Raw genomic sequence first — 10962 nt, forward strand, 5'->3', positions numbered from 1 at the left:
CATACAGTGCCTCTCCATCAATCGCGTATATCTTCCCAAAATTACCAGCAATATAGTTCTGCATAATCTCTTGATATGAGGTGCTATGAAACAAAGTCTCTGAATCCAACACCCAATCGTCAATCGAATTGTGTACAACAAGAAATGAAGCATCCTGTATTTCTTCAGACGCCGCATTCACAACATCATCATCAGTACTTTCCTGATTACGGTAGTGTTTCTTGATGTGGCCTGGCTTGCCACAATTCTAGCAAGTGATCTATTACCCCAGATCCTGTCCTGCTTCTCCCCCTATTCTTGGACCTATCAGGTACTCGACTCCGATCATCAACACTTAAGGCCAAAACCGTACTAGAAAACTCTCGAGAGTCTTTCCTGCATACCTCATCAACAAAAATCATATCACATATGTCATCATAATTCAGTTTCATCTTGCCGATTGAATTACTCATCGCCATCTTCATGGCCTCCCAACTATTTGGCAACGATATCAACATAATCAATGTTTTGATCTCATTATCAAACTCAATCTCTATAGAAGACTATTGATTTGTAATCATATTAAAGTCATTCAAGTGTTTGGCCACAGACATACCCTTTGAAATCTTTAGATTGAATAGCTTCTTCATCATATGCACCTTTTTATTTGCCGAAAGCTTTTCATATATACCAAACAAATTCGTTATAAGATTCATTGTAGTTCTCTCCTTAATAATGTTGTGTGCAACTAATCTTGACAATGTCGGCCGAATAACCCCTAAAACATGTTGATCTAACAGGTTCCAATCAGTATCATCTATGCTCTTCGACTTCTTTCCCAATAGTAGAAGATGGAGTCTCTTCCCATAGAGGTAGTTTTCTATCTGCATCCACCAGTATCCAAAGTCAGTGCCATTAAACTTCTCAATTGCAGGTGCTTTCCCTTCGTCTCTAGCCAACGTTCTCTCTTAAACTCGAACTTTGGCTCTTGATACCATTTGTTGTGAAACCAATGATGACAAATGAAATAAAAGCAAACACTAGCAGACAATCACAAGACACAAATTAACGTGATTTGGCAATGTGTCTACGTTCACAAAGCTACATGAAATTTTATTATAGATGAGATTATAATCACACATAGTGAGTTATAAGAGTACCACTCTACTCACACAATCTTAACTCTTACTGTCTAAGATTTTTTCTCTCTCTCAATATGCTCTCACACATTTATCTCTCTTTTTTAACTTCAATCTACTTAACTGGACAAATAAGAGAACAAACATGGCATATATATATATATATATGGAAAATGATAGCATTGCTACTTCATTACTACTTATTTACTACTCTCTTTTTATTTGATTTTTTTTTATAATTTTTTATTTTACTTAATGATTAAGAAAGTGGATAGTAGTAAAGTTATATATTTTTTTAATTTTTTCTTAATGATTAAGGATGTTAAAAAAATCCTTAAAAGAAAATGAAAAAAAATAACAAAAACTTGAGAGAGAGAGAGAGAGAGAGAGAGAGAGCCCTAAATGTCATTTTAATTAGAAAATGGCATAATATATATGTAGGATGTCAGTGCTCTAGGCTTCATAATAGTTCAAATATGTACTGAACAATTGAAGCAGCCGGTAATAGGTCAATGGTGCAAAAAAGTGGGCACAAATATTTCGAGACATGGTTATCGTTTAAGTATTTTCTTTCATCTCTTTTTCCTTTAATTCGGTTAAAAAAGGTGGAAAACTTGGGGTGTGTAAGAAGCAATTAATATTGTAATTAGATTTGATGCCACATGAAGTGATCAGAAGGCCAATGACCTAAACAAGATGAGATGGGTTGGGATTGGGTTACAACACCCGTCATCCTGCCAAAAGAGATTTCTCTCTCATTTTTTCTGTGTTTATTTGATTTTAAGTAAAAGGAATCAAAATATGAAAAATGTTTAGGCCACCATAATTTTTTTTTTTGTGATATTTATTTTTTTATTTTTTTAAAATACATTAAAAAATGGTTTAAAAAAAAGTTTTATAGACTATAAAATTTGTCCGTAAATTCCCTCGATGCTCTAACAGTAGCAACTTTTCTAAAAGAGAAATGATATTTACAGTCGTAAGTGTGTAAGCGCCATGCAATTATTTTAAAAAAATAAAAAATAAATACAATTCACATATTAAAAGAAATTAATTTTTTTTAATAATAAACTCATTTCTTTTCAAAGAAACTACATAGCACTTATACGTTTCACAACTGTATATAGTAGAGATTAAAAAAGAATCAGTGAATCGGTAAACTGGACCGGACTGGTTTGGACCAATCCTTATTATTATTTTTTTTAAAACCGGTCAAAATTAATCCAGTTCTAATTTTTCTTTTTCTAAAATCAAACTGGACAAAAAGAAAAACCGGAACCGGACCGGATCGGTTTATATATATTTTAATTTTTTATATTTTATATAATTTATATATATAATATATAATTATATATAGAATATTTTTATATTATATGATAAATTACTAATTAAAATAATATTAAATTTTAAAATTTTATGTCACTGTAATTTATTACATTAATAGTTATACTAATATTATATAATGCATATTAATAGTTATACTAATACTATATCATTATATATTATAATATACTATGATATATCATTGTATTATATAGTATAATATAATATAGTATATTAAAATCGAGAAGTCATATGAAACTGGATCGAAAATCGATAAAATCGGAATATTAGTTTAGAAGGATAATATGTACATAATCGGTTATAAAAAATATAAAATTAATACATATTAATTTAATCTTAAATTTTATCTAAAATCAGATCAAATTAAACCAATTACAATCCTAGTATATAGCATTACCCCTCTCAAAATATGTATCTATTTCAAAACAAGAAACAAGAGAAGCAAAAATATCCCACATGCAAATTAAGTATTTAGTTGTATTGGGATGTTGACATGAGGTGGGTCCACTGTGAACGCTTTTCATTGCAACACGCTTCAAAATTATGGCCACACACAACGATATGCATGACAACAATTTATCATGGAAATTACTTAAAATTAAGGAGTGGGCTACGTGAGTATCACCGTTCTATTTGATTATTTTTATATTTTTTAATATATTTAAATAATTTTAAAAATAAAAATATATTAATACATTTAAAATTAATTTTTTAATTATTAAATAAAATATTTTACCAAGTGATACACTTAAGCAGCATAAATTGAACGGTACATTGGCTTTGGCTTTTTCAAATTATAATTGGGTTCGAAATCTATTTTAATTTATCTTAAACTAATTATTCATGAAATTTATTTTTAATTTAAATTCACATAAAAAATTAAATATATCTAAACTTATTTTATATATTTAAATACACTTAAATAAAATTTATAAAATATTACTATTTATATATCAAATCAAATTATTTGAAATGAATCATGCACCCAAACGGCCAAACATAGTCTTACTTTATATTTTGTGAGATAAACTTATAAACTTTTTTTTTTGAAATAATCAATAAATATGACATATTATAAAAAAAATATCAGTTTGTAATTTTTTTCTTTTAAAAAAATCTAACTCTTCTAATTTATATACATTTAGCATCTCACACATCAAATTTTTTATTTTCTTTTTCTTTTTTTTTTCATAATAAGTGTATGATATATGAATTATGAGTGCAATAAATGATACTATCTATTAATAAATAGATTAATAATTCATATATCATACACTTATTATAGATAATAAGTGTATGATATATGAATTATTAATCTATTTATTAATAGATAGTATCATTTATTGCACTCATAATTCATATATCATACACTTATTATGAAAAAATTGAAAAATTGAAAAATTTTATCATCATCTCATCATCTTATGATCTGATATTAGATAATTTAAGATAATTTATTATATTTTATATATAAATTTAACATTTAATATTATAGTATAGAATAATGAGAGGATAAAAAAAAATGATAAATAGATTTTTTGATCAAGTGGTATATATAACAGGAGTCATGTGATAGCGCCATTTTTTGTATAGAAAGAAGAAAAGGAAATGTCACAATTAACACTTCTTGCACAAATTAGTTACATGCACAATAAAATGAGTTTTGTTATATATAAATAAATTCGTGTGTATGTTAATATTAATTTTTTTTATATTTAAAATTTAAATTAATATTATTTTTAATAAAATTTATTTTTTGATCAATCATATTAAATTAATACACATATTAGTATCCAGTTATACTTACAACTAAATTTTTTCTAAAAAAAGAGTTTCTTTTTCAAACCGGCTAGGTGTAAGAAGCAGCCGTTAGGCAAAGTGTCTATAAAAATATTACTCCGTTCAATAAGAATCAGTTTTGAGAATATTTGCAAATTGCTTATCTTGATCTTGCCTGTCGGTCCCTACTCGTGTTTCCCAACCACTCCCTCCGTTTTCTATTTGCAAGATAAAAATTTCTGGATTTGCAACTAATTTTTTTAATAAAAAATAGTATTGGTAATATTAAAAGATAAGTGTGAAATATATAAAAGAGATTATTTTAAGTGATTAGTCAAATTTATTTTATAAAAATAATAAATTTATAATTTAATCATATTTCGTCCACCACATGTTTATTTTTATATAATTTATAATAGAATTGTTATTATCACCGATGGTTTGATTGAGTTTGGTAAAATTTTTACTTCATTATTAAGAAAATGTTTTTTTAATGATATTGTAATTTTTTTTTTAAAAAAAATAACATTTAAAAGACCCGGCTCGTGTTAAGCGACACCTGGGAAAACAACAAACAAGAGAGAAGATTCTTCATTGTCACGTTTCAAGGGAGGCAGAGCCACTCATGGATCACCACGGGACGGGACGTCCAGGAATGGAGTTGCTTTGTCCCATAGGGCAATATCTCCTGCCCTTTCGGTGTCGTATTAGTTATTGTTCGATATTATATTTCTTTACTCGACCAAATACCACAGATCCTATCCATTTCCAATAGCTAATTGAGTAGAGGCCAGAGGGTTTGGCTTGTTTTCTTTCATCATCTGTCGAACGGTAACGGTGTAGCAAAGAGAGAGCGAGAGATGCAGGGCTTGGGAGTAATCGCAGCATTGGTGACGGTACAATTCCTGGAAGTGGGCTTGAACACTATGGTCAAAGCGGCCATGAGTAGAGGGATGAGTAACTATATTTTTGTTGTTTACTCTAACGCCCTCGCCATCTTCGTCCTTCTCCTAGCTTCTATAATCTATTACAGGTTTATATATTCATCTGCCAGCTCCAACTTTCCAGCTCACCAACTTCCTGCAACACTTTCTTTAACATCTTCTACTTTGATTTGCAGAAAAAGAAGTCTTCCTCCACTAAAGTTTTCAATGGTCTTTAGAATCTTTGTGCTTGGCTTGCTAAGGTAATGTTTAAGATTATATTTTCAGTATTCTTAAGAATTTTTGTTCTTGGCTTGCTAAGATACTGTATATAATTATAATCAGGGAGTTATAAATGGTTTCTAATTGGGGATCTGATAATATGATCATAAATGTGCACCTGCAGCCCTGCCGACACTAATTTATAATCAATCATAATTTTTTGGGCGACTTTATAGTTGCTCTGTGCAGACCTTCATGTACACTGGGATTCGGTACAGCTCCCCAACACTGGCCTCAGCAGTAGTTGATCTGATGCCAGCTTTTACCTTCATTCTGGCTATCATCTCCAGGTGCATCTCCTCTCTGTTCACACTGCTACATGCTTAAGCTAATACTCTCACCAGTCTGAATATGCTACCAAATTCAAATGTGTTGGTTTAAACTTTTTTCACAGCTAAAATATTCTTCTTAAACAATGTTGCTACTAAATTCAGAAAAAATAACCTTTAATTGGCGGAGTGCCCACTGTTAAGTCCATCATTTTGGACCAGAAGTATGATTGTAAGGTGTTTAAATACATTTTCCATAATAAATGCTGGCATTGGTTATTAGCTTCTAAAATAGTATTGAGACGTGATTGACTAATAAGTTGCCAGTGGACAATGGAGAAGCTAAGATTTTTATTTAGACGCATCGTATATACAACTCTAATTTTTATTTAGACGCATCGTATATACAGCTCTAAAATATAACATATTTGTAAGGATGAGAATATGTTTTAATCGACTATTAATTAGGTATAGGATAGCAAATTTAACTTGTATAGATGATTTGTAGCAGTAATACTGGCTAAATTTATTGAAAATGGTGATCATCTTTTGTAAATTGTTTCTGGCACCAGTAAAATCTTGATGTCACTTTACCATATAATCTTGACATCGCCAAGGTTCCTGGTCCCCTTTCATCAACCTTCTGATATTAATTTCCTAGAACAACCTGCTATACACCAACCTATATTTTGTAAACATGATTGGTCATAAGGTGTAATCCTAAATTTTAAAGAAACAGTGCAGAATTGTAGTTCCACATTGTATAAACGTATCAACACTAAGGAATTATTTCTTTAGTCTAAGTGGGAGCTTTACCCATAGTTCTTAAACCTAAGTTGGATTTTCTGCAAAGTGGTGGCTTCTGCCTAAGGAGGTCTTACTACATGCCTATGTGGAGAAGTTATGCGGTTAGAAGAGAACTCCTAGAAAAATGTGGGTGAGTTTCTTCAATGAAGTCGTTTTGTTAGTTTTGAGGTTTTGGATACATTGGGGATCAAAGTTTCAAATGTCTCTCATCACCGTTATACTTCATCTTATGTTGGTGGAAATTCCCTTAGATTATATCTGATTATGGATGTAAGCCTTTGTATTGAACTACTAATATCTTATGTTATTTGAAATTGATGCTTTAACTTTCACTTTGTCTTGGTCCTTGATGAATTTTGTATTACTCCATTGGAAGAGTGTGGGCGGGTCTCTGAATGAGTTGCCTCTAATAATTACTGTATTGGTGCAACGCTCTGTACGAATGATACACTTATGTTTGGACTTACATTCAAAGTATCACTTCTCAGAACAAATGCGCATCAAAGCAGTAAGCTCTTCATTGGGATTTGGAGATGTTTCAGTTTGGTGTTTTGGTTGTTTGATAAAAGATTATTTTAATAGCTTTCAGATTTGGTAACTATGTGGTTGCTCTGATTAGGATTGTGGGACGGCACCTATCATATTGTTTACAAAAATATGATATTGAAACATTTGATAAAAAAGTAGTCAATCTGTGCTGTATGTAGATGCGTACTTTTCTTTCAAAACAGGAAGTTGTTAAATCTTTAGAATTAAAAGTGAAGTTAGTGATGAAGATGTGAGAGGGGGATTGAGGTGAAAGAAGACAGCTCGAATAGGATTATGCCCCTATAATGTCCAGTTTCTATTGCGATTGAAATTGCATTGGCAGTTGTGACCTGGAGCTTTAATATTGGAGGCCAAATGTGGAGCATTGTCTGAAGATATTGACTTTGATGCACAAATGGGTTCTTGATATGGCTGAGAATTGTTTCTGTGATTGATGCCTACCCTAACAACCTCCCATCCCCCTCCCATGGCACCCACAAGCTGATGGGAGGAGGACACTCCAACAACTTGTCCTCGATAAGTTGCTTATAATGAGTAATAGTGTGGCCCTTGGTGATAATATCTGCAACTTGGTGAAGAGATGAAATAAATTTAATTGAAACATCATTATTGACCACCTTGTCACTTGTGAAGCAATAGTCAATTATATGTGCTATGTGCAGCCTTGAAAGCTGTAATTGGAAGCTAATACTAAGGCACTAACATTATCACACTATTATAGTACAAGTGGAGAAGACAGGGTGATGAATAATTCGTTTATGAGCATGCGAAACCAATAAGTTCGGGTGTCGAGTTCTTGTTAAACACACTGCATTAAGCACAAAGGGACCCTGTTCCCAACTTCGAAGTTTTAACGACTTCCACAAGGATTTCGTCTGTTTGCAAAAAACTTCACCACTTTTCGGGACATGACCTACTTGATCCCAAAATTGTACAACTTTGCTGTCCATAATTTCCTAGCCAGCTCACATTGTTACAACAGGTATCAAACACTTTCACCATTTTACTTGCACATAGAGCACCAGTATGTTATTACCACGTGCGTCTTTTGTAAATTGTTTGTTTCTAGAATCTTGCATAAGGAGGCCACAGGAAAAAAAAAAAAAAAAAAAAAAAAAATTACCTTGAAGGTGCCTTATTTATTCAAATACATTTCCAGGGAAAAAGAGAGCCAACTAGGAATAAGCACATTGAAAAAGATTTGACCTCAAAGTTCTTCCTCTTGGATGGGATGAAACATATTCGATCCTCACATTCTTTTCTCCACACAAAAGGAGGACAACTTGTCAAAAAAGAAAAGTAAACAACTCCATCTCCCACCAGTGGAGCATATTATCAGAAATTTGTTTATGTTCTGCAACCGAAGCCACCTTGTTTTGGGAAGAGAGACTTCAAGGGCTGGTTCTGCTCCACACACCATGCCAATATCTGATTTTAGACCCATCACCATGCTTATATCTAATGAAACGAGAGAAGTCCCCCTACCCTTTCCTATTGTCAATCAAATTAGGCACTTCAGTCCAATTGGAAGCCACAATTAGGGTCTTTGATCGGCTAGGGGACTTCGGTTAATGTGAAATTTCAATCTAAGTTGGGTTTTGACCTCAAGTGGCCTTCCCATGTGAGGAAGCTTTATTGTTAGAGGATGGCTCTTAGAAATGAGTTTCTATGAAGAGCTAGTTTTGGAATTTGAAGACTTTGAGTGTATTGGTGTTCAAGTTTTGAGTCTATCATCCCCATTTTACTTCAATTTTTATGACATCGCCTATTACATTTGCTGAATAAAACTTCTTTTACTTATATAAAAAAAAAAAAAAATTATGACAGTCTCTGATCTGTGGAGATAGATTTTTGTGCCAAGGCATATAAATATTACCTGGTTAATTATTTTTCTTCTCCATGTATTTGACATCCAAATATGTTAACATGTCATAACAAACTAATGTTAGAGTTTCCATGAACATAAGAATTACTATTCCAAGGCATAAAAAATAAGGCTTGAATCAAATGGTGGTTGTAGGATGGAGAAGTTGGACTTGAGAGTTCAGAGCAGTCTGGCCAAGTGCATTGGCACCATTATATCTATAGCAGGTGCATTAGTTGTGACTTTATACAAAGGTCTGCCCATCACAAGTACTTCATCACCTAATAGTCGCCAACCCAATGTTCTTCTGTCACCAAAATCAAATTGGGTCCTTGGAGGCTGTCTTCTTGCCACTGGTAGCTTTTGCCTTGCAGTATTGTTTATTTTCCAGGTAAACCTTGTCTATACGTTTAACTCATCTCTTGATGAATTGTTGCAGGCATTATATCACAAAGATTTACTCTTTGGTTTTTTTTTTTGAAACTTCTACAGACCCTGATTATTAGAGATTATCCTTCCGAGTTGATGGTAACACTCATCTGTTCCATTTTTGTAACCATCCAATCTGCCTCAGTCGCACTATTTGCAGAGAAAGATCCAGCCGCTTGGAGGCTAAGGCTAGATACGGAGCTGATAACTATAGGTTACTCGGTAAGCATCGAGAAGGTGACATCACTGACATGCTTGTTTTAGGATTATAATTTTGACGCTAAGTATGAATTTCTGTCTGGTTCTATGATAACATGTTTCTAGGCCCTATTTGTGATTGCTACACGAAGCGTAGTTGTTACCTGGGCATGCCGTAAGAAGGGTCCTGTCTATGTTTCATTGTTTAACCCTCTAGGAATGGTCATTGCGGTTGTCATGGGGGTTACGTTTCTTGGGGATACTCTTTATCTTGGAAGGTATTCTTCTGATCAAATCTCCGTGTAACAAATCTTTGCAACAGTGCTCCTTTTTTGGATTCTTGAGAACTACTCGCATTGTGATTCAATGTATTTCATGTGCAGTGTGATAGGTGCTGCTGTAATCGCTGTCGGGTTTTATGCTGTAATATGGGGACAAGCCCAAGAAGATAAGACGACTGAAAACAGAGGAATTTGTAGCTTTGAGTCATCTTCTCCAAATGTCCCTCTTTTGCAGAACAAAAACTTGGATTTCTAAGACTGCACAAGAATTAAGACAGTGAAAGACTGGTATAAAACCCTGAATTTCAGCCTGTGCAGTTTGAAGACAAGATATCTAATCTGTAACTAGATTTATTGTAAACTGATTTTTAAGTTTATGGTGAAAAAGATAAACCAATGTCCATAGATAGGACAGTTGAGTTGAATTTTGATGAAATGCTTAAAAAATCGCGAGGTTTGTTACAGCAATAACTATTTTGCAACTCATCAATGCCGTTGTACCGGTAGATATCCTCGCTAAAATGTGGAAACAGATGACAGAACAAAGACAACTAATTAATGGTAACCTTTTTGTTTATGTTTCTGGTCGTAAATTCGAATCATTAGAATATTAAGCTGAAGCGGGCAATGAAGGAACAAGGATGAAATTTATCTTGCTAGGTTATTCATATTGTTTGGTGGGTGAAACCTCCTGCCCAAAAGGAATCCCGGCCCAGTGCATTAAAGGAGCACCTTTGAGAGACAAGTGGGAATGGAATGAGAGAGGAAGAAGGCACCAAAAAAGGATGAGAAACGACAAAGGCGGGAGGAAAGGATGAGAGAATGTAAAACAATCATATTATAGTGGATTTGTCCTCCTAATAACTTGTGGATGTAGGTACTATGCCGAACAACGTAAATAAGTATGTCACAATTTTTTATTTTTTATTCACAGCTCTAAATGTATGTATAGACATCGTACAGCCGCTTCGGCTACTAGGGGTTCTAAACCACACTGATCGAGTCTCGAATCATCACAGTGGGTTAGGAATGATTATTTCTCCCATTTTGGCCCGTTGTGGGATTTTTAGCATCAACATTTGGCATCGTTTGTGGGGTCCAACTAATTTTCTACATCGG

At 33.0% G+C, this 10962-nt stretch overlaps 1 protein-coding gene across 1 annotated transcript; it reads left to right on the plus strand.

Annotated features, from left to right (window-relative positions):
• Window positions 1-4824: 4824 nt before the first annotated feature.
• LOC122311287 (WAT1-related protein At3g28050-like) lies at window positions 4825-10311 on the plus strand. The gene is made up of 7 exons (XM_043125775.1): window positions 4825-5274; window positions 5362-5427; window positions 5623-5736; window positions 9092-9326; window positions 9428-9586; window positions 9689-9840; window positions 9946-10311. The coding sequence occupies exons 1-7, from the start codon at window positions 5102-5104 to the stop codon at window positions 10097-10099; spliced, it is 1053 nt and encodes a 350-aa protein (XP_042981709.1). The 5' UTR covers window positions 4825-5101; the 3' UTR covers window positions 10100-10311.
• Window positions 10312-10962: the final 651 nt, after the last annotated feature.

This window comes from Carya illinoinensis, chromosome 5, assembly GCF_018687715.1.
Source record: "Carya illinoinensis cultivar Pawnee chromosome 5, C.illinoinensisPawnee_v1, whole genome shotgun sequence".
Taxonomy (NCBI): Eukaryota; Viridiplantae; Streptophyta; class Magnoliopsida; order Fagales; family Juglandaceae; genus Carya; species Carya illinoinensis.